The sequence below is a fragment of the Sphaeramia orbicularis genome, unplaced genomic scaffold (assembly GCF_902148855.1).
Source record: "Sphaeramia orbicularis unplaced genomic scaffold, fSphaOr1.1, whole genome shotgun sequence".
Lineage (NCBI taxonomy): Eukaryota > Metazoa > Chordata > Actinopteri > Kurtiformes > Apogonidae > Sphaeramia > Sphaeramia orbicularis.
Window position 1 is genome coordinate 294529 of NW_021941558.1, and position 26683 is coordinate 321211.

The 26683-nt window shown below is 38.6% G+C and overlaps 1 protein-coding gene across 2 annotated transcripts in view; it reads right to left on the reverse strand.

Annotated features, from left to right (window-relative positions):
• LOC115416089 (protein FAM83C-like) overlaps positions 1-26106 on the reverse strand; it is a 34023-nt gene extending 7917 nt beyond the window's left edge. The window contains exons 1-3 of one of the 2 annotated variants that reach the window (XM_030129796.1): positions 24725-26106; positions 14705-14872; positions 7208-7332 (exon numbers count right to left, since the gene is read on the reverse strand). In XM_030129796.1, coding sequence (XP_029985656.1) covers positions 7208-7332; positions 14705-14872; positions 24725-25234 — 803 coding nt within the window. In that variant the 5' untranslated portion in view covers positions 25235-26106. The remainder of the gene's footprint in view (positions 1-7207; positions 7333-14704; positions 14873-24724) is intronic. The other variant, XM_030129797.1, reaches the window with a different exon arrangement.
• Positions 26107-26683: the final 577 nt, after the last annotated feature.

Here is a 26683-nt window from a genome sequence, read left to right on the forward strand (position 1 = left end):
ATATTTCAAAGAGAACTCCCAGGTAAGGAACTCCTGGAGGTGTACTCCAGTGTTTACAGCAGTTTAACACCAGTGTTTTAAGATGGTTTAACTCTGGCGTTACAGCCAGTTTAACTCCAGTGTTTTCAGCTGTTTAACTCAAGCGTTTACAGCTGTTTAACTCCGGCGTTTACAGCCGGTTTAACTCCGGCGTTTACAGCTGTTTAACTCTGGCATTTTAAGCTGGTTTAACTCCGGTGTTTACAGCCAGTTTAACTCCAGTGTTTTCAGCTGTTTAACTCAAGCGTTTACAGCTGTTTAACTCCAGTGTTTTCAGCTGGTTTAACTCCAGTGTTTTCAGCTGTTTAACTCCAGTGTTTTCAGCTGGTTTAACTCCAGTGTTTTCAGCTGTTTAACTCCAGTGTTTTCAGCTGTTTAACTCCAGTGTTTTCAGCTGTTAAACTCAAGCGTTTACAGCTGTTTAACTCCAGTGTTTTCAGCTGGTTTAACTCCAGTGTTTTCAGCTGTTTAACTCCAGTGTTTTCAGCTGTTTAACTCCAGTGTTTTCAGCTGTTTAACTCCAGTGTTTTCAGCTGTTTAACTCCAGTGTTTTCAGCTGTTTAACTCCAGTGTTTTCAGCTGTTTAACTCCAGTGTTTTCAGCTGTTTAACTCCAGTGTTACAGACACATTAGACCACAGTCCTGTGCAGTTCAGTGCTGTGCTGATAAAACTATATTTGCCTTTCCAGCAGTGTTTGGCTGGTGTCCAGAACCTCACCCTTCATTCCTTTTTTTTTCCCTCACCTTTCATTCCTGTCAGCTTAATGGTTTGATGCCTGTCAGAGCGACCTGCACAACAGGCTCCGCCCACACACCTAACACCATACTTTAAATATCAGCGCACCCACAGAACTGTTTAGGATTAAGACACAAATGATACACAGGTAATAGTATGAGTAATTCTGAAATGTTAAGGGTAAACAGAACAGGACGCTCACGTACACATGTGCAGTATCAGGTTGGAACTGAAACACCGACTGGAGTTGAACAGGATTATCTAAGGTTCAAGCACAACAAGACTAACACCAATAACTATATGACAGGGAAGTTTTATGAAGCACATTAAATGTAATGCTTAGAGTTATTTTTAATCCTGTCCTCCAATGTGATAATGAAAGTCTTAAAGTCTTCTGTGGTTCCAAGAAGCCAAAGGGTGGAGTCACCACCAAGAAATTATGTTGTCCATGTGTTTATTATTGTCTCTTAACAAACACAAAAAATCCTAAAGCACTGCAATATGTACAAAGGAAAGAACTAGGTAATCATCTCCTTGGTTGGTAAAAAATAAAAACAACTACACTGATGAGAAAAAAAATGCATATTCAACTGACAGAATCTGAGTTTGAACAGTATTACTGTTGTTGACTGTTTCCTTCACACTCACAGAACAGCCTCTAGAATCAGACTGATTTAAGAACATGACAGAAGCATTAAAGGTGTCGTCTGTAGGACTGTGGCCCAAACTGGTTCTGCAGTCCCATTTACATACTGTAGTGAGGTATCCTCTGCCCCCCCCAGACTAGGGGTGGACAGACCCAGCATGAGCGTCTACTACTAGTGTTTCCACTAATGCTGTCCACCACAGCAGAAATGTATACAAAAAACCACCAGACTGATCCTGCATCAGTCTGATACAGAACAAACGGCCTGAACACTGATGAAAGTTCACACACATTCAGGACAGAGAAAAGGAAATGAGCCGCAAGTTTACCTTTGACTTCTGTGAAGTACAAGCAGCACGGACCGCTACTGTACAACCCCCCCGACCAACCCCTGACCGAACCACGGACACCGGACTATACAGTTTCTCAGGCCACCATATATTTGTAGATCTGGCTCTGAAAGAGTCAGTGCCTCCCTAGCCATGAACCCCACTGCACGTCACTGCTACAGACTGCACCTTTAACCCTCTACAGACTGTACCTTTAACCCTCTACAGACTGCACCTTTAACCCTCTACAGACTGTACCTTTAACCCTCTACAGACTGTACCTTTAACCCTCTACAGACTGCACCTTTAACCCTCTACAGACTGTACCTTTAACCCTCTACAGACTGCACCTTTAACCCTCTACAGACTGCACCTTTAACCCTCTACAGACTGTACCTTTAACCCTCTACAGACTGCACCTTTAACCCTCTACAGACTGCACCTTTAACCCTCTATAGACTGCACCTTTAACCCTCTACAGACTGTACCTTTAACCCTCTACAGACTGCACCTTTAACCCTCTACAGACTGCACCTTTAACCCTCTACAGACTGTACCTTTAACCCTCTACAGACTGCACCTTTAACCCTCTATAGACTGCACCTTTAACTGAACTGAAGAACACAAATCCTGCTGTTGTGCACACTGTGTCCTTTTCCTCTTCACATCTGTTTCTGAACCAGTGTAAAGCTTCAGTCAGTGTGAGTGCAGACGTCTGACAGAGCTGACACTGACATGTCCTTCAGACTGGAAAACTAACCCTGACCACGTGGACTCAACTGTTCTAAATACAGCCTAAGATGGAGAACAGACACAGAACACAGGCACTATGCACACTGAGGCCTTCTACAGGGACACTGGAGTGTTAAAACCCCCAGAGTGTTAGTCTAGCAGCTTCACTGGTACAGTACATTCACACACACACACACACACACACACACTTCCCAGTGGGACTAAAGAACAAACAGAAAAAACAAAATGGAGTCGAGGTTGAGAACAGGATGAGTCAGTGTGAACAGAAGTGAATCCACAGTAGTGTGTGTGTGTGTGTGTGCGTGTGTGTGTTTCATTTCTGTTCTCAGTACAGACGGTCACAATGAGAACATATTATCACATTATTAATGAGTGGATTTCTATTTGGAGTAAATATTTAAAGTGCATATAAATATTATAGTTAATATTTAAAAAAAGCTTGAATATGCATGTACACTGAACAAAAATATAAACGCACCACTTTTGTTTTTGCTCCCATTTTTCATGAGCTGAACTCAAAGATCTAAAACTTTTTCTCTGTACACAAAAGGCCTATTTCTCTCAAATATTGTTCATAAATGTGTCTAAATCTGTGTTAGTGAGCACTTCTCCTTTGTCCTTTGCTGAGATAATCCATCCACCTCACAGCCGTGGCAGATCCAGATGCTGATTAGACAGCAGGATTATTGCACAGGTGTGATTTAGGCTGGCCACAATAAAAGGCCACTCTAAAATGTGCACTTTTACTGTATTGGGTGGTCCAGGGGGGTCAGAAAACCAGTCAGTATTTGGTGTGACCACCATTTTCCTCACACAGTCTTCTTCATGAATTCTCTGAAACAGCTTTGGAGATGGCTTATGGTAGAGAAATGAACATTCAATTCACAGGCAGAAGCTCTGGTGGAGATTCCTGAAGTCACATGACCAGTGCATATTCCCTCAAAACTTGTGACATCTGTGGTATTGTGCTGTGTGATAAAACTGCACATTTTGGAGTGGCCTTTTATTGTGGCCAGCCTAAGGCACACCTGTGCAAAAATCCTGCTGTCTAATCAGCATCTTGATCTGCCACAGCTGTGAGGTGGATGGATTATCTCAGCAAAGAACAAGTGTTCACTAACACAAATTTAGACAGATTTGTGAACAATATTTGAGAGAAATAAACCTTGTGTGTACACAGAAAAAGTTTTAGATCTTTGAGTTCAGCTCATGAAAAATGGAGCAAAAACAAAAGTGGTGCGTTTCTATTTTTGTTCAGTGTATTATATGTGTATGTGATCAGTGAGGTTCATTACTAAGATCAGATCTAATGGACTTTATTTTTCATATATTCTGCTGATAAAAGTTAAAGGATAGACTGTCGTGTGGAGAAGGGGTGGGGTTAAACAAGTTCTACTTCCTCCTGCTGCTTTTCAAATGTGTAAATGAAGTCATGCATCCTACTCTATAATCCACGTCCTGTGTCCCATCGCTGTTCCACCACAGGAGTTCGTTTGTACGGTTCTCCTCAGCCTTCACAGGCCCCATCACCACCAAACTCACCAAATGAATACAAACATGACCTGACTATGTACTAGGCACAATTTTATGTCTGTATTCAAATGTTGTGAGGTATGCTGGGAGATTTGAGCCTCTGTCTACTTTGAATTCTTCATCCTTGCTGTTATACTCCATTTTCAGAAGTGCTTCTGCTGCCGTTCATGACATTTCTACTGTTAGCAGACCATGCTAACATGTGAAGGCTGCAGTTCACTACCGCTGGATGAATGGAATCCTGCTGGACAAGACAATATTATAAATTGATGCGACTGAAATAAGCAAACTGCCTAAATGCAGAATTGTGTCTTGAAAATATTCCTTAAATATCCACTCCCAAATAATGTGAACAAATAACATCACGACAATTTTTTACAAAATTGCTGCTGCTCTTGCTGTGTCCATTTACAATCATCTACAGGCACTTTTCACACACGACGGCACCACAGGTGCAATGCTGCTAGTATGTATACATTGTGTTTTGTTGTTTTTTTTCCATGACTTCTTCCTACCTATTTTATTTCTAAGGATTAACACAGATTACTTTGTTTTGTTGCATATTCAAAATAAACTAAATTTTAAAAAAAATTAAATAAAATAAATAGTCTGACTGTGTGTGAGGTGACTTAAAAGTATATGCAAGAAGAAGAAGAAGAAGAAGAGGATCATTAATACCAAATATGGCGATAACAGAGGAGGTTTTCCTAACGTGGATACTACTGTTCATGTTAGAAGGGTAGGTGAAGGGTCTGGGCTCTGCCACTTCCAGCTCTGCTCCATAATGCTGTAGCTGGGCTCCTTGTCCGGCTCCAACCAATGGCAGTACAGTTCCTTAAGTCAGTCGACTTGCAAAGCTCTAATATAAATACGAGTTGTCCTGAAATGTAATTTGAAAACAACAAAAGAGCAGTACCGCGGTACATGCTCATACCGAACCGTGAGGAGCGTATCCAACGGTACAACGGTATGTGTACCGTCGTACCGTTGTACCCCTAAAAACTAAACTATCTAATCTGCTCTTACTGACTGCTTCCACCTACTTCCCCCTCAGTGTGAAATCAGTGTAAAACAAACAAACACCAGGTAGAAAACGCTCTAAAAGCCTTGTGTACAGTGTCTGAACCTGTGCTTGGACTCAACCTGCTCCTGTAGCTGCTGTTCTTCTCACCGTTCATTCTCCATCAGATATTGAACTCATATCTGAGGTTTTTCCCAGAACACATTTAAATACCAGCAGCAGTCTATGACACCAGCGCTGACACACAAAGCTCTTCCTCACAGACACATTTGCAAACGTTTCTGTTCTCCATGTCTTCCTGCTGGGTGTCACACTAGGCCGACTGATCCGGAAGGACACAAAGGAAATGTCAAACTGACTCTGTGTTCATTCCAACAGTCTGAGCCTCTTTATTTCTGCACCAGGAGTCATTTAAGCCTCCTGAAACTGATGCAAAATCTGTCTAACAACATTACGCTTTAAACCAGAACATGTGCCCTTTAACCCTTACAGACCCAAACGTACACCATCTAGCAAATTCATCCACTGATCTAAACTGTGGAATTCCTGTTGATCCACTAATCCTATCAATCCATGTCAATAATTGGTGTCAAATACAGTTCTTCATCTTTTCATGGTCATCAGATATGACCATATTTGGACGTTCAGAGGCTTCGTAGTTACTGTGGAAACACTGTCATCTTAAAAGAGGCAAAGCGATAAATAAAATGAACAAAAAATAATAAGAAATCAACAAAATAATAAGTAATATTAAGAAACTAAGCCACAAACTGAACAAAATTGAAAAAAAAAAAAATAAAACAGACAATAAATGTCATCTTCTCCAACACTGATTCTCCGGTTAAACCCATGCAGTTGGATCAGTGCCAGTGGACGGACACACTGGGTTTATGTTCAGTTCAGAACAGACTGGACTGAAAAAGACACTGTTTATTCAGTTGGATCTGTTTCTGATAGAAGAACCATCAACTGAGCTTTGATGAACATCTACAGGAACAGGGAATTAAAAATAGAAAAATACAGGATTTACACTGAAAAAACCTGAAGATAAAACCACTTAAGGACGGTTAAATCTAGACAGGTTTATGTGTGAACTGTCACAGATGTGCCAGGGGGTCCTTGTGGGTTCAGACCGGTCTGTTTTGCCCTCAGCAGTCAGACGTTAACTGCCTTTACAGGTAAGTGTGTGAAGTCATTTGGTCTGCTCTGCTGCACAGACGGTCTGCAGCCTGTACACTATTAGAACTGCAAAGGTTCACCTAACAACCAGAGTGTGTGCAGAGTAGACGCCCACTGTGAAGGAACCTGGACCAAACATCTGGAGTGTTCAGAAAACTGCAGCCTCTAAAGTACAGCCTGACTGCACAAAGAACTACAGCCATCTGTCATTAACTCTGTATAACAGGGCACCTTAGTGTTATAGGAGGACCTAACTACACTTTATTATGTTTGTCAAATATTTCAACATTTTTTATGGTTATGTAGAAAATTAAGGTCAGTGAAGTTACCATATTTGGTTCCTTACCCATAAGTGATAAAAAAAACGATAAGTATGTATGAAAATACAAGAAAACACATGTAAGGTAAGAAGAAGATCAGTTTTAGAACATTAGAACGTAAGTGCTGGGGTTGACCTGTCAACATCCACATTAGGGCATGGTCCAGCAGGTACATAAGGTAAAAAAAATAATTCAGATGATACTGAGTGGGCCTGCATTTACCTGGAGTATAAGTGGAATACATGGATGGAAAGGGTGTTTCTAGTACTTTGAGGCCATGCAAACATATTTATACAGTTTCAGCCATTTTCACTGAATTTTTTATGAAAAACATCTTGGATACAGAGGGTAAAAAAAAAAAAAAACTACATTAAAAAAACTGGCAAATTTTTATGATATGTTGTCATTAATACAAATGGAAAAGCTTTTTTCAGAGTAGTTCTTATGTAACTGACAGACGTATGAGGACTCATCCATCTGAAGGAGGATCATAAATCTGTAAATGTCACCAGAGGCACACAAGTGTCATCTGATCCTAAATCACACACGTCAGCAGAGGTGGATTTAAGAGGAACGCTGCTGGGGGGTCATGTACAGTACATGTTCAAGAATGTGCCCCCTCACCCCACCCCCCGTGCCCCGCCCCCTTACCTGTACGACCCTGCGATGACCTCTTCACAGTCGATGATCATAAACTTCTCCTGGACCTGACCGCTGAACTTTTTCCCACTTTTGGTGCAGTATGTGTCCCCACTGACGCTGCGAATACGCATGTTCTGCACAAACACACAAACACACACTGTTAGACAAAATACAGACAAAAACACACACACACACACACACACACACACTGTTAGACAAAATACAGACAAAAACACACACACACACACACACACACACACTGTTAGACAAAATACAGACAAAAACACACACACACACACACACACACACTGTTAGACAAAATACAGACAAAAACACACACACACACACACACACACACACTGTTAGACAAAATACAGACAAAAACACACACACACACACACACACTGTTAGACAAAATACAGACAAAAACACACACACACACCACACTGTTAGACAAAATACAGACAAAAACACACACACACACACACTGTTAGACAAATACAGACAAAAACACACACACACACACACACTGTTAGACAAAATACAGACAAAAACACACACACACACCACACTGTTAGACAAAATACAGACAAAAACACACACACACACACCATGTTAGACAAAATACAGACAAAAACCACACACACACACACTGTTAGACAAAATACAGACAAAAACACACACACACACACACTGTTAGACAAAATACAGACAAAAACACACACACACACACACTGTTAGACAAAATACAGACAAAAACACAACACACAACACACACACTGTTAGACAAAATACAGACAAAACACACACACACACACACACACACTGTTAGACAAAATACAGACAAAAACACACACACACCACACACACTGTTAGACAAAATACAGACAAAACACACACACACACACACACTGTTAGACAAAATACAGACAAAAACAAACACACACACACACACACTGTTAGACAAAATACAGACAAAAACACACACACACACACACACACACACTGTTAGACAAAATACAGACAAAAAACACACACACACACACACACACACTGTTAGACAAAATACAGACAAAAACACACACACACACACACACACACACACTGTTAGACAAAATACAGACAAAAACACACACACACACACACACTGTTAGACAAAATACAGACAAAACACACACACACACACACTGTTAGACAAAATACAGACAAAAACACACACACACACACTGTTAGACAAAATACAGACAAAAACACACACACACACACACTGTTAGACAAAATACAGACAAACACACACACACACACACACTGTTAGACAAAATACAGACAAACACACACACACACACTGTTAGACAAAATACAGACAAAAACACACACACACACACTGTTAGACAAAATACAGACAAACACACACACACACACACACTGTTAGACAAAATACAGACAAACACACACACACACACACACACACACTGTTAGACAAAATACAGACAAAAACACACACACACACACACACTGTTAGACAAAATACAGACAAACACACACACACACACACACTGTTAGACAAAATACAGACAAAAACACACACACACACACACTGTTAGACAAAATACAGACAAACACACACACACACACACACACACACACACACACACACACACTGTTAGACAAAATACAGACAAACACACACACACACACACTGTTAGACAAAATACAGACAAACACACACACACACACACACACACACACTGTTAGACAAAATACAGACAAACACACACACACACACACACACACTGTTAGACAAAATACAGACAAAAACACACACACACACACACACACTGTTAGACAAAATACAGACAAAAACACACACACACACACACTGTTAGACAAATACAGACAAACACACACACACACAGTTAGACAAAATACAGACAAACACACACACACACACTGTTAGACAAAATACAGACAAACACACACACACACACTGTTAGACAAATACAGACAAAAACACACACACACACACACTGTTAGACAAAATACAGACAAAAACACACACACACACACACACACTGTTAGACAAAATACAGACAAAAACACACACACACACACTGTTAGACAAAATACAGACAAACACACACACACACACACACACACTGTTAGACAAAATACAGACAAAAACACACACACACACACACACACACACACTGTTAGACAAAATACAGACAAACACACACACACACACACTGTTAGACAAAATACAGACAAAAACACACACACACACACTGTTAGACAAAATACAGACAAACACACACACACACACTGTTAGACAAAATACAGACAAACACACACACACACACACTGTTAGACAAAATACAGACAAACACACACACACACACTGTTAGACAAAATACAGACAAACACACACACACACACTGTTAGACAAAATACAGACAACACACACACACACACACTGTTAGACAAAATACAGACAAACACACACACACACACACACACACTGTCAGACAAAATACAGACAAAAACACACACACACACACACTGTTAGACAAAATACAGACAAAAACACACACACACACACACACACTGTTAGACAAAATACAGACAAAAACACACACACACACACACACACTGTTAGACAAAATACAGACAAAAACACACACACACACACACACTGTTAGACAAAATACAGACAAAAACACACACACACACACACACACACTGTTAGACAAAATACAGACAAAAACACACACACACACACACACACACTGTTAGACAAAATACAGACAAACACACACACACACACACTGTTAGACAAAATACAGACAAAAACACACACACACACTGTTAGACAAAATACAGACAAACACACACACACACACACACACACACACACTGTTAGACAAAATACAGACAAAAACACACACACACACACACACACACTGTTAGACAAAATACAGACAAAAACACACACACACACACACTGTTAGACAAAATACAGACAAACACACACACACACACACACACACTGTTAGACAAAATACAGACAAAAACACACACACACACACACACTGTTAGACAAAATACAGACAAAAACACACACACACACACACACACACAGTGTTAGACAAAATACAGACAAAAACACACACACACACACACACACACACACAGTGTTAGATAAAATACAGACAAAAACAAAGGCAGTTGGAAGGTGTGAACCAACAAACATATGAACTTTTGAACACTGTAAATATGAGGAAGGAAACAGTTTGGAACACAACATATGTGACTCCACATAAGTACGGAAAATAAAACACCTCCACAAACGAACAGAAACAACACAGTCATTTAATTTAATGTCCTCTTAAGTGTTTCTGTCGCTTTAACAGAAAACTATACTATAAAAGAATATGTGGAACCGTTTGATGAGCATACATAACTTGGAAAACATGCAAATATGGGATTATAAAAACAAACGCACAAGTTTCATAAATGTAGACAAATATGAAAAGAACTGGATCTAACAGGATGTGAAGGCGGTTCGCAGAGGCTTACACTCAAGGTTCTTATCATTAACGAAAATTAACGAAATGACAAAAACTAGAATTAAAAAAACATTTGCATTAACTGAAATAAATAAAAACTATAATTAAAATTAAAAAAACATAACTAACTGAAACTGTATTGTGTGTTTACAAAACTAACTAAAACGGATAAAAATGATGGCTAAAATTCCCTTCGTTTTCGTCATTGTCAATGTCAGATTGATGTTAAATCGATTTATTTCCCTCAAGCAATTTAGCTGCTGGCTTCATACGACACTTCATAGAGTCCTGTCTGGGATTAATTTGAAAACGACGGAGAAGAAGAGAAAAGAGACGACAGAACTAAAACTAAACTAAAACTAAACATTTAGCAAAAAATGAAAACTAATAAAAACTATCAAACCTGCTCTAAAATCTAATTAAAATGAACTGAATTAGAGAAAAAAGTCCAAACTAAATAAAACTAAACTAGAATGAAAAACCCAAAACTATTCGAACCTTGCTTACACTTAGAAAAAATGAATTCATGTCATATTATTGTTGAACGTTTCTGTTTTTCCTGACGGTTATTTGCAGATTTCCTACAGTAACTATTATTACACTATTATCAGAACATGCACTGATATTAATCCGTTTTTCTGTTAAAACTCTAACTAATCCTGTGTTGCTAAAAGAAACTTTAGCACAACGAATTAGGGATGTGGGATCGGATTAAGTCGTAAAATCGGGCTGATCGGACCAATCAGGGCCCAATTCTGGGGGGGGGGGTGTTAACAAACGTCCTGCCCCCTCAAACGAAAGTTTCTAAAGGTGTGGAAAAGGAAAATTAGCTGCACAACAAGGAGAGGCTTAAAGGAAATAGAAAAGAGTCTTTAAGTTTGACTTGAAGGTCTGTGTGCACTTATGACGTATGTACGGTAGTGATGTGTGTCGGGTTTTTTCAACCAGTGGGGCTTTTGTGGAATTACCCCCCCACCCCCCAACTAGGGCTGTTAGAAAATATCTGTACTGCAATATATTGCAATATCTCATTTCACAATACTGTATCAATATTAAAAAGTACTGTATGGATACTTTTATGTATTTATTCAAATGTTGATATTAAGGATTTTCATTTTTGTTTTTTGTTTTTCTTTATTGTTTATATGTTATTTATTATTATTTAACACTGTTTTATTAAATAATGGTTAATTGAATCCTCCTAAAAGCACTTTTTTCTGTCTGAGAGGCAGATGGGAGTTCCTTTAGAAACCAGGAGATTTAGAAACATGTTGTGATAGAACATTAGATCCTGTTCTGATCAAATAAAAATCTGTTTAGTATTTGTGCAGATTTCTGCTGTAATTCAGTTCTTCCAGGAAATAATCTTTAAAAACAAAAAAAAAGAAAAACAAAAAATTGCCTTTTTTTTCCAGTATCATGATATACCATGATATATTGTAGTGTGATCCTAGTATTGTGATTTGTATCGTATCACCAGATTCTTGTCGATACACAGACCTAGCCCCAACCCTCCCCATGAGTAACCCTCTGATCCAATCATCACTAGTGAACGGTGTAGACCACACCCCCATAGAACACCTGGACAGACCTGTCCACAGACACACTACAGCAGTGGTAAACATACGGCCCACAGACCAAAACCAGCCCACCACAGGGTCTAATGTGTCCACAGTCTGAATTTGGAAAGAGTACAAAGGATCCCAAAGTTCTTTGGAGTCAAAGGTGTCACAGTTGTTTTAGTTCAGGTTCCACATTCAGACCGACTGGGATCTACAGACAAATAATAGAACCAGTGTTCAGAACTCACAGCTCCTCCTTCTCCCTCAACGCTGTGCGTGTGTGGATCCACTCGTTCTGTTTCAATCCAACAGTTTCCAGGTTGTTCCATACACAGAAACAGTTGAATCTGGTCCCAGTCATGTGTCTGTCCAATTAGATTCAATTCACATCAATATTAGTTGAGTTCTAATTTTAAATGTGTGGGAAATGGGATTTTCAATGTTCAGTGGAAATGGCCACAGAGTCCACATTGGAGGAGAATCGGAGTCGTTTGGAATTTTGGATGAATTTCTGAAAATGTCTCAGTGATGACAGATGGAAAACTGTAGATGTTGTGACCTTGCTGTGACCTTGAACTTTGTCCTACTGGGACCAAAATGGACTGGGTTGGTCCCAGGGCCTAGGCCTATCTGTGGGGAAGATCTGGGAAAGATGGGTGGAAGAGTTTTACACTGAAGATGAGAACAAACAAACAAACAAACAAACACACACACACACAAAGCAAAGTGATCACAATCCCTCCTGGTGGAGGGAACAATAACCTAGAAATAATGACTCCAAATTTAAATCAGAATTTCATTGTAAAAAGTCGGTATTGGATCGGTATCAGCAAAACTATTCCAAAAAATAAATAAATAAACTGGATTGAAAGCAAAAAAATCCAGATGAGGACATGACTAGAACACACACCTATAAATGTGTCCCTGCACTTGAATATTCTCCACCAAATGTTCCATTCATCTGTCCATCCAGCAGACAGTAGGTCCTGTTCCCAGCGTCACTAAAACAGAGGGTTTTCCTGCAGATGATTCCACCGTCTCCAGCCCCTCAGTCTGACACTGAGGTTTGACTTCTAACACAGAACCTTCGACTGCTGACGTTACATAACAGCCTCCACAGTGGAACAAATACATCTGTCTATAACGTCCATGTTCTAGACCAGTTCTGTCAAAGTCCTGTCAGTTCAGTTCCACATTCAGCTCAATCTGATCTGCAGTGGGCCGAACCAGTACATAATAACAGAATAATACAGAAATAGGGTCAACTCCAAACTTTTCTCTATGTTTAAGAGCAAAAAAGTACATTTACACTATGAAAATGTTTCCATCTACAAACTATCCTTTCAAAAGATGTGAATAACATGAACAAACTGAAAAAATAAGTGGCTTTTTTTTAACCTTCTGTTTATTGGTTTTTGTTATTTTTTAACATATAAAAAAATATATAGTTCCATCGTATGATACAAAAGTCCAACACACAGACAAACAACAAGTGGAACAACCCCCCGGCACACATCCCCTCCAAATCGCAGGAAAGATAAAAATAAACAAATAAATAAACAGTAAATAAATACAAAACAGAAGTACAAAATTCCCACTTTAAATGTTACGAAAAAAAAACTGTATAACAAAATAGTCAGTCAACAGACACATGACAGATTGCACTATTAACATCGACCAGAAAAGGAGTCCATGTCTTTTCAAAAGTGCTGGAGGCTCCAGCTAACATCAAATGGATTTTTTCCAGTTTGAGAAAATAAAGTACTTCCTTGATCCATTTTGAGAAGGTTGGAATCAGTGTAATCTGAACACTATTCTGCCTCAGTTTATCACATACACATGTTCATTATAACTTACAGATCACAGTGGATCTACAAACACACAAAACATTTAATAACAGACAAAATATTGTTAAAAATAAACTTATTTCTCTTACGACATTTCAGGTTGTTCATATTTGTTCAGATTATTCACATTTTTTTGCAAAATTATGCTTTGTTTTTGTGTAAATCCATGAAAATATTTACATTTACAAAGAGAAAAATGTGGAGTTGTCATTATTTCTGTTATTCTGATAGTATTTGACTGATCTGACCCACTTTACATTGAATTGGTTTGAATGCAGAACCTGAACTAAAAGGATTGTTAATATCATACACTGTAAAAAAAAAAAAAAAAACATCTGTAATTTTAACAGAATTTTCACTGTTTGAGAGATTTTTCCTGTATTTTTAAGGAAAATATCAATGAAATGACAAAAACAGACTGTGATTTTACATGTCAAATGTAAAATGTTTTCTCCTCTTCAGTGTAAATTAACCCTTTTTTTTTTTTCAGTGCATGGATGTAAAGGTGAGGACAGAAGGTTGTGGACTTACACTCAGGTGTGAGTTCTGGATGCTGAGCGCCGAACACATGTCTGTGAAGTAGCTGAGGTTCTTCTCGTCCAACAGGATGTAGACGGGGACCTTCCGTTTGTTGGACGCCTCCATCAGATCACACATCAGATCCACATCCGTAAACACATCCATCACCAACGCGATCACCTGGAGAGGCGGGGAGACACGGGAGACGTTAGCATCAAGCATTCCATCAACATTTGATGAGCGTGGGCCTCCGCAGCACACAACTGATACTGAACAAGAGTTACAGGTTGAAACAACGAGCACTGAGACAGGAAATAAAATAAAATAAAACAGAAAATAAGAATAATAACAAACACAACTGATACCAACTGAAGGGTTACAGGTTTAAACCAAGAGCACTGAGAACAGACAGACAGGAAATAAAATAAAATAAAATACATGAAATAAAACAAAATAAAATTATTATTATTATTATTATTATTATTATTATTATTATTATTATTAATAATAATAATAATAATAATAATAATAATAATAATAATAATAATAAAATGAAATAAATAAATGAAATAAAATCACACTGTTATGACTAGGGCTGTAAATTGGTTAAGAATCAGGTGATACGATACAAATCACAAAACTAGGATCACGATATATCATGATACTGTAAAAAAGGCAATTTTTTGTTTGTTTCTTTTTTTAAATGATTATTTCCTTGAAGAATTGAATTCCAGCAGAAATCTGCACAAATATTAAACACATTTGTATTTGATCCTAACAGGATCTAATGTTCTATCAGCAAATGTTCAAACTGTGTTCAAACTGAAATTCTGTTTTACAGACATTCCAGTTTCAGATCCTGTTCAAATGTTCAGATTCAATTAGTTCACAACTAACATCAGAACAGGATTTGAGTTCAATCCCAACAAAGGAACCAACATTATTGAAAAAAAGAGTGTGAAATAAGAATTTAAAAAAAGAAACAAAAAACTAAAATGAACCTCCGCAATATCTGCATTTGAATAAATACCTAAAAATATCCATACAGTATTTTTTAATATTGATGCAGTATTGTGAAATGGAATATCACGATATATTGCAGAACAGATATTTTCTAACAGCCCTAGTTGTGAACATATGAACGGATGGGGCCAATATTAAAGGTCTGAAGCAAATACACAAGAGTGGAGAACTGGGACATGTGGTGTCTCTGTTAGTGACTGGAAACAAAAGAAAAATAATTGTAATAATAATAATAAAAAAAGACAAAAAAACTAGTGCTTCATTGACTTTCCTTTTAAAATAGAAGAATTTAAATTTAATTTCAAGACGTTTTTCTTTTTCAGTCTGAAAACAGATAAACCAAATTTAATGAATGGATTGATTTTCATTTTTTCTGTCTACAAAAAATTAGGGATGCACCCATACCACTTTTTTCCAGACCGTGTACAAGTACAAGTACTTTCATTTGAGTACTTGCTGATACTGAGTACTGATCCTAGTCCTTAGTAATCCCATTCCAGTTGTTAGTTCCTTTTGTAAATGTGCTTTATTGTCGTTGTCATTAGTCTGACTGGAACAAAGTGCTGCTACTGACATTTAATGTGTTGGAATGAGCGTTTGTCAATTAATCCACCAGGGGGCGCCGCTCTGAATTAACCATACTGGACAAATACCACGAAGAAGAGGAAAGTTTAATGAGAAGAAGAAGAAGAAGGTCAGTAATAATAAGTGTTCATTGAACTCAGAGCTCCTCCTTCAGCCTGAACTCTGTGCATGTGTGGATCCACTCTGTCTGTTTAAATCCAACAGTTTCCAGGTTGTTCCATACACACAAACAGTTGAATCTGGTCCCAGTCATGTGTCTGTCCAATTAGATTCAATTCACATCAATATTAGTTGAGTTCTAATTTTAAATGTGTGGGAAATGGGATTTTCAATGTTCAGTGTAAATGTCCACAGAGTCCACATTCCACAGTGGATGTGGACAATTTAGTTCCACATACAAGAGATTGTTCTAAGCAAGGTGATTATCATTAATGAAAACTAACAAAATGATGAAAACTAGAACTGAAAAAACATTTTCATTAACTGAAATAAATAAAAACTATAATTCAAAGAATAAAACCATAACTAACTGAAACTGTATTGTGTGTTTACTAAACTGACTGAAACAGATACAAATTCTGGATCAAATTCCCTTGGTTTTGGTCTTTGTCAATGTCAGATTGATGTTAAATGGATTTCTTTGTCTCTCTCAGTTTTCTGTGCTGTCTCCATACGACACTTTTTGCTCCGTCACTTGTGTTCACTGTGGTTTCCAGTCGTCTTCTGGTCCCCACTCTACCTGGAAACATGGAGACTAAAGCAGCAGAGTCCTGTCTGGGATTGATTTGAATAGGAGCACAGAGAAGAAGAGAAAAGAGACCACTGAACTACAACTGAACTACAACTAAACTACAACTGAACTACAACTAAACTACAACTGAACTACAACTGAACTACAACTAAACTAAACTACAACTGAACTACAACTAAACTACAACTGAACTACAACTAAACTACAACTGAACTACAACTGAACTACAACTAAACTACAACTAAACTACAACTAAACTACAACTGAACTACAACTAAACTACAACTGAACTACAACTGAAATACAATTAAACTAAAACTAAGCATTTAGAAAAAAAATGAAAACTAATAAAAACTATCAAACCTGCTCTAAAAGCGAATTAAAACGAACTGAATTAGAGAAAAAAAAGTCCAAACTAAATAAAACTAAACTCGAATGAAAAATCCAAAACTATTAGAACCTTGGTTCTAAGCTACAGGTGGATCCAACTGGAGGAGAATCAGAGTCATTTGGAATTTTGGATGAATTTCTGAAAATGTCTCAGTGATGACAGATGGAAAACTGTAGATGTTGTGACCTTGCTGTGACCTTGAACTTTGTCCTACTGGGACCAAAATGGACTGGGCTGGTCCCAGGGCCTAGGCCTATCTGTGGGGAAGATCTGGGAAAGATGGGTGGAAGAGTTTTACACTGAAGATGAGAACAAACAAACAAACACACAAACACACACACAAACAAACAAACAAACAAACACACAAAGCAAAGTATACCACTATACCTCCTGGAGGAGGGAATTATCCACATGACATCATTCTAACTCTTAATAAACCTTTTTAACACTGACACTTGTTCTGAGCAGAAAAACTCCATAAAACTGTCGGTGTTATGTAACATGAACGACATTAACACACAACAGTAAATGTTACTGTGCAAAAGGTGAAATGAAAATACACCTGCACAGGTACAGACGTGTTCACACTCACAAACATATGCATGAATGTATCTGAGTCTGTTTCTGAAACTGGGTTTATTTCAGTTTCTGTCACTGTTCCATCTGTTTAGACCCAATAATCAAAGGTAAATGTCGACAGATTGACCCCAGGATGGACCTAATGATGACCTCGGAGAAATGATCCATCCCATAATTAATGAATTTAGAATTAAATATTGGGTCCAAAAATAGGACCCAAATATGGACATTAAATCTGCCTCGGTGTCAGTGCATTAGCTGTGTAAACATGTGTAAACGCTCTTCTATAGACTCTAAATACAGACACTGTGTTCAATGTGTGGATCCCAGTGGGTTTTCTAATCCACACATGTGGGTTTGGTTCAATCTGAGTCTCATTCCAGGTTTGGGCTGGAACCCATCGTGTCCACTGGGGTTACATACGGAACCAGAACATTTAAACACATAAATCGCAAATGGTTTTTCAACAGCGGTCATTTTTGTCAAACACTCGGCCTTGAATATTTCCTACGATTCCCAAAATGCACCTGTGAGAGAATAAAGAGATATTCAATAAAATAGCAAAGTGTAATTTTTGTGTCCTTTTGACTGTGTTGCATGTGGATTTTTGTATTAAAACACATTTTATATTATTTTATATTATATTATCTGTAAAATAGTTTGTCTTTTATCTCAGTGAATATTTATTTTTTAAACAGACCCACAGTTCTTCCAAACCTGCTTCAGAACATTCGTCTACATCTGGGTTGAATGTTGAACCCTCTGTCCTGTTTTTAGGAGCAGTTTCAGAAAAACACTCATCTGTATAAATGCAAAAGACTATTAGAAAAACCATCTCAGCCCAGGGCTGAATATGAGTGACTAAAGAGAGTGAAAACATCAGAACATGTGTGTTTCTCTGCTGCAGAGGAAGTAAACCCTCTTCAGTTACAAACACATGCCTTTATCGGCCTGAATGTGTAACTTCAAACAGAGGTCAAAGTTCATTTAGCCTTGAAACAATGGCACCAACGCCCACAGTTATCGATCACCTCTGTTCACTGACTGATGAGCAGCAGACAGACAGACAGAGGGTCATGTGACCTACACCAGCTGACTGCAAACACATGAGAAACAGGTCAGATATATACGGCTAAGACAGGACGGCTCCTGTGGTTTGGTGCACTTCTGCCTTTAGTTTCATAAATGACGCTGAGACGCTTTACATTTGAGTTCTCCTGTGTAAAGGTATTTGAATTAGTCATTAGAGTCACACTTTAAACACAGATGGAAGTAAACCTTTGAAGACAAACAGGAAGTGTCTGAGCAGCACCGAGTCATGAGTGGAGGTCTGGACCGTCTGCCTCTGCAACTGTGGAGCCAATACTGCGTTTACACCACGTAGTACCGACTCGACTCAACTCAGCCTTTTTCTGTTTCCATTACATAAAAGGACCTGGACTCTGGTACCTGGTACTAGTTTTTTGAATCCGATACCTGGTCCTACTTTTTTGAATCTGGTACCTGGTACTAATTTTTTGGTCTCTCCTCCGCTGAGGTTCCAGGACTGGGGACCAGGTACTAAAGGTGACACTGTGTAAACACTGCAGACCTCTGATTGCTCAGAGTGGTGTGTGTGCCCCGCCCTTTTCCAGTAAATCTGTCAGTAGGTGAATCCACATGATGACAGTCTGTAAAACTACACCATGGTTTGTCCAGGAGGTTCAGACGCAAACATTCAGCAGGAGTTTGACCAGACAACAGGCAACCAGTGAGTTTATCAGCAACTGTGAGCAGAGCACACAGAAGGAACGCACCGCATCGCTATGACGACCAGGTACTGGAAAGAGGGAGGATCTGGAATGGAAAGGGTCTGGAATAGGACCTGGTACCAGAGTGGAAAGGGTCTGGAATAGGACCTGGTACCAGAGTGGAAAGGGTCTGGAATAGGACCTGGTACCAGAGTGGACCTGGTCTGGAATAGGACCTGGTACCAGAGTGGAAAGGGTCTGGAATAGGACCTGGTACCAGAGTGGAAAGGGTCTGGAATAGGACCTGGTACCAGAGTGGAAAGGGTCTGGAATAGGACCTGGTACCAGACTGGAACCGGTCTGGAATAGGACCTGGTACCAGAGTGGATCTGGTTCCATGTAGAGGAAACATGGCTCATCTGAACTGGGATGGGATTAGTTCAAGGACCATGGGACAACGGAATGATGAAAAAAAAAAAAAAAAACTAGGGATGCACCGATACCAGTATCGGGTATTGGTCCGATACTCAGCGTGTGTACTTGTGCTTGTACTCACAAAAGTACTTGGATACAACCGCACCGATACCACTTACGGCAGCGTAACATTCCCAGTTCAGTGATTCCAGGCACAACAAACCCCGCCCCTCACACGTATTGTATCTTATTTTGGCATTGATCCAGCTGATGTCATCACCTCTGTGTATCAGTTCCCTCTATACTTGTGCCAAGTTTGAAGGAAATGGAAACAAAATAAATGTTTTTACAGACATTTGAAATTTGAAGTAAAGCAGGTCATGTGACTGTGAGCAGGTCATGTGACTGTGAACAGGTCATGTGACTGTGAGCTGGTGTTTGCCTCTACATGAGTGACGGAGCGGGCAGTCGGCCTTGGCGCTCACAGGAGATAAGAGCTGATCAAACATGGCAGCACGAGGATTTGTTTGGACGCAAACCCAGAGGAAACCACTGGAGGATGACAAACAAAGACATGGGACACAACAGGAAGGATACTTTAAAGAGCGGTTCCTAATGGTTTTATTTATTTATTTAGTTTTGGCTCAGGAGTCTGTGTGGGATTTTCAAAGTGGAATCATTTGAAGTTTTATTTATTATGTCATTTAATTTGTTGTTTCCAGTGGATACTCAGCACAATAACTGTGACATCTTTTGAGGTTTATTTTATTTATTTCCATTTATTTATTTATTTAGCCTTACAGATATATGTATATACATACATACACACACACACACATATATATATATATATATATATATATATATATATATATATATATATATATATATATATATATATATATATATATACATACATACACACACACACACATATATATATATATATATATATATATATATATATATATATATATATATATATATATATATACATACATACACACACACACACACACATATATATATATATATATATATATATATATATATATATATATATATATATATATATATATATATATATATATATACATACATACATACACACACACACACATATATATATATATATATATAAATAAAACATTTTCTGTTTCTTCACTGCTATGTTCAAGATGTTCACAGTGTTTGATGGTTTTGTATGAATGAAAAAACAATAAGTATATGTTTAAAAAAAATGAAATCATTTTAATTCTGTTATTCTTCATATGGTAGAATAATGGAGTCTAATATGTTGTTTTTGTTGTTTTTTTTTAATCTATTCTTGTATTTTATTCTTTTATTTATGTATTATTTATTCTTCTGTACGGCACTGTTTTCTTTTTTTGTACAGTTCTATATCTTTTAATCTATTCTTGCATTTTATTCTTTTATTTTGGTTTTAATTGTTCTATTGTACAACACTTTGGTCCAGTGCAGTTGTTTTAAAGTGCTGTACAAATAAAGTTGGATTGGATTGGATATGGTACATAAGTCATATTTTAATGTCAGTTAGTTGAAACACAAACTAAAGTACACTAGCAGACACATTTCAGAATATTCATTCATTCATTCATTTTCTGAACCCGCTTTATCCTCACTAGGGTCACGGGGGTCGCTTGGAGCCTATCCCAGCCACTTACGGGCGAAGGTGGGTACACCCTGGACATGTCTCCAGTTCATCTCACGGCTGAACATACAGAGACAAACAATCACTGTCACATTCACACCTATGGGCAATTTAGATTAACCAATTAACCTATCAGTGCATGTGTCTGGATGGTGGGAGGAGCCAGAGTACCAGAGAGAACCCACGCAGACACGGGGAGAACATGTAAACTCCACACAGAAAGGTCCCACACCCTGTTGACTGGTGTTGGAATGGAACCCAGGACCTTCTGTCTGTGAGGCACCAGTGCTAACCACTGCACCACTGTGTCGCCACTTCAGAATATGTTCTGCAAAAGTACCAGCTAACCAAGCAGTACCTGAATAAAAGAGCCCACCTTACCCATTATAATAAACCACAGTGTGTTTTCTAACCTCATGCATTAGCAGAAATGTTGGATCTAAAGCCAACGGTGCATCCTCAGAGGACACTGAACATCAGCTCCAGTGTTTGGACCTTTTCTACCTTCAGTCTTCCACTGGTACAGTCATCAGACAGAGTTTAAAGATGCACTCTTTATAGAACAACAGCCTGTACATAGACTACAACACTACAGGAAGTATCTCTACAATAATAATAATAATAATAATAATAATAATAATAATAATAATAATAATAATAATAATAATCATCATCATCATCAGTAGTCTGAGGATATGATCATCCTCCTGTAACTCATAAAACCTAGTAGATATGATAATGTTCTCTTTGATGAATTTTAATATTTGGATTGCACTGTTTTTTTCTGTGTAAATGAGACTCCAGGAACCCATTAACATTTAATAAACAGGTGGTTCCAGGCACAACAAGCCCCGCCTCCCACACCTATGGTAGCTATTTTGGCATCGATCCACTCTTTCATCCATATACAATATTTGATAAACATAAAAATTATACATATGCCAAGTTTGAAGTCAACTGAAACCCAATTTATATTTTTACAGACATTTGAAGTTTCGTCTATTATAAGTAAATGGGAAAAAAAGACTGAAAGATTGAACAAAAAAATGTAAAAACAAGTTAGCACTTAGATATTTTCCAGAGTGATGTCTAAATTTAATTTCTATATCTGCAGCAGTTTAAGTAAATTGAGTTGAAATTGATGTTTTTATAGCGATTTGAAATTATATAAATAAATGAGGGGAAAAAAAAGACTTAAAAAATTCATTAGAATTTGAACTTTGACCTACTTTTCCCAACACGTAACCACATCTATTCTGGGTCACTGGTAATCTACAAAAACAATTAGGTCTGAATTCAACCAATAGTTTTGCTGCTAAAGTGTAAACAAACAAACAAACAAAAACCTTTAAAATAAAATAAGAACAGAGCCTTATTTCTTTAATAGTGTCTGTGTGCCCTGAACTGTGGGTTTGTGGTTTTGTTAACAGAGTTTATTTTTGTTTTTATATGTGTATTATTGACATGAAATGGACAGAGTTTATTTTTTGTTTTTTTTATACGAGTATGGTTAGGAATTGGACAGAGTTTATGTTCGATAAATATATTACTGCTAAGAAATTATGGTTTATGAAATGGACAGAGTTTATTTTAGTTTTTTTATATGTGTATTATTGTTATGAAATGGACAGAGTTTATTTCTGTTTTTAATATGTGTATTATTGTTCTGAAATAGACAGAGTTTATTTCTGTTTTTAATATGTGTATTATTGTTCTGAAATGGACAGAGTTTATTTCTGTTTTTAATATGTGTATTATTGTTCTGAAATAGACAGAGTTTATTTCTGTTTTTAATATGTGTATTATTGTTATGAAATGGACAGAGTTTATTTTTGTTTTTAATATGTGTATTATTGTTATGAAATGGACAGAGTTTATTTCTGTTTTTAATATGTGTATTATTGTTATGAAATGGACAGAGTTTATTTTTGTTTTTAATATGTGTATTATTGTTCTGAAATGGACAGAGTTTATTTCTGTTTTTAATATGTGTATTATTGTTATGAAATGGACAGTTTATTTCTGTTTTTAATGTGTATTATTGTTCTGAAATGGACAGAGTTTATTTTGTTTTTAATATGTGTATTATTGTTCTGAAATGGACAGAGTTTATTTCTGTTTTTAATATGTGTATTATTGTTCTGAAATGGACAGAGTTTATTTCTGTTTTTAATATGTGTATTACTGTTCTGAAATGGACAGAGTTTATTTCTGTTTTTAATATGTGTATTATTGTTCTGAAATGGACAGAGTTTATTTCTGTTTTTAATATGTGTATTATTGTTATGAAATGGACAGAGTTTATTTCTGTTTTTAATATGTGTATTATTGTTCTGAAATGGACAGAGTTTATTTCTGTTTTTAATATGTGTATTATTGTTCTGAAATGGACAGAGTTTATTTCTGTTTTTAATATGTGTATTATTGTTCTGAAATGGACAGAGTTTATTTCTGTTTTTAATATGTGTATTATTGTTCTGAAATGGACAGAGTTTATTTCTGTTTTTAATATGTGTATTATTGTTCTGAAATGGACAGAGTTTATTTCTGTTTTAATATGTGTATTATTGTTCTGAAATGGACAGAGTTTATTTCTGTTTTTAATATGTGTATTATTGTTCTGAAATGGACAGAGTTTATTTCTGTTTTTAATATGTGTATTATTGTTCTGAAATGGACAGAGTTTATTTCTGTTTTTAATATGTGTAGGGTGGGGGGTGTAAATTCAACTTCATCCTGCTCCTTTTCGAATGGTTTTCTTTCTTTTTTTCTATAATTCTTGTGTTGTTGGTTTTATTGCAAGTATTCTTAAAATATAAATAAAGAAACAGACAGACAGACAGACAGGTGTGTGACGTCACAGACCCCCGTGGACCTGGACCCGTACCTTCTTGGCCTTGTTGATGAGGGACCGGATCAGGTCTTTGACGTTGTGGCTCTTGTCCCTCTGGAAGTAGATCTGGGTCTCGGACGGTCCGTACCTGACCGGGGCCTCAGGCCAGCCCAGCTCCAGCATGGGCGGCTCCTCGTCGGACATCATGGGGAAGTAGGTCCCGGAGGTCAGCTCGGACACGGCGTCCCCGTCCCCGAAGTCCCGCTCGGCGGCTCCGGTTCCGTTCCCGTCCGCCTCTCCGCTCTTGGCTCCGTGCTGGCTGATGTAGCGGATCTCCAGGGGGGACAGGAAGCTGAGCTCCCGTTCCTCCGCCAGGACCCTCCGGTACTCCTTCTCCCCGTGCTCCAGGAGCGCGTCCGTGGCCAGGCGGGCCGCCTCACTGTGGCTCAGCTCCAGGGTGGACACCTGCCTCCAGGGGCTCTTCACCTCCTCCAGCCGGGAGGCCAGCTTCCCCAGCGGCTTCCGCCCGTTGGAGGCCGGCCTCAGGCCCTCCGAGCTGATCATGGGGGACACTGGGTCCGGGTCAGCTGGGTCTGGAGTTACCTGGGTCCGGGGTTAACTAGTCCAAGATCAAGTGGTCCGGGATAAACTGGTCCGGGACAAACTGGGTCCAGATCAACTAGTCCGGGATTAACTAGCCCGGGGTTAAGTGGTCCGGGGTACACTGCGTTCGGATAAACTGGGTCCGGGATAAACTGGTCCAGGTTACCTGGTCCGGGATTAGTGTGTCCGGGGTTAACTGGGTCCGGGGTTAACTGGTCCAAGATCAAGTGGTCCGGGATAAACTAGTCCGGGACAAACTGGGTCCAGATCAACTAGTCCGGGAATAACTAGCCCGGGGTTAAGTGGTCCGGGGTACACTGCGTTCGGATAAACTGGGTCCGGGATAAACTGGTCCAGGTTACCTGGTCCGGGATTAGTGTGTCCGGGGTTAACTGGGTCCGGGATAAACTGGTCCAGGATCAACTGGGTCCGGGTCCCCTGGTCCGGGTCTACTGGACTATGTGGGTCTGTTCCACAGGAAGCGAGTCCAAACTGACCTGGGTCTGAAGTGGACCAGCAGCAGAGTTAGACCCACAGACCCACTGTGTGTGTGTGTGTGTGTGTGTGTGTGTGTGTGTGTGTGTGTGTGTGTGTGTGTGTGTGTGTGTGTGTGTTAAAGTCGGCTCAGTCTCGCGCTCCGTGGATCTCCGGTTGATCCGGGTCCTTAGTGGATCTGTTCTGTGGATAACCCCGGACCGTTTCTTCCTGTGTCCTGGTCCTAGTCCTGTTCCCGGTCCTGTTCCCGGTCCTGGTCCCGGTCCTGGTCCCGGTCTCGGTCCTGGTGTAGTTCCGTGTCCTGTCAGACAGGATGTGGATTTCCCAGGAGTCTGTTCGGCACAAACACACTCTGCTTCTGATCATCACACTGCGCGTGGACGTGGACCTGTGTGTGTGCGCGTGCGTGCTCCTCACCTGTTGCTACCTGTCGTGTCATTGGTTTCCACCGGCAGGCTCCTCCCCCTGCCCTCCCCCGCCCCTCCCCCTCCTCTTTGTGTGTCAGCCTTCATCAGGTATTAACACACTATTAGTCTGGACTTTCAAAATAAAAGCCCAGAGAACAGTCAGTGGATTAAACAGATGAAAACACACTCGTCAGCAGGAAAAACAGTTGAAACTCCACAAACACACTTCTGTTTGCACTACATTTACACACCAGCATCTGAACATGACTGTTTTTAAAGCACTTTTCCCCAATTATTTATTTGATTTGAAGAACATTATAAACTCCAAAGCAAGTAAAATTAAAAAAAAGACTATGTTAAGTATACTATCTTATTTAATTTATATAATTTCTATTTTTATGCCTTGAGCTTTTTTATTTTATTTATTTATTTACTTAATTTTTTTTTTTTTTTACATACATTTGTATCTATATATTGGAAATGCTAAATATTTTTAGGAAGTGTGACT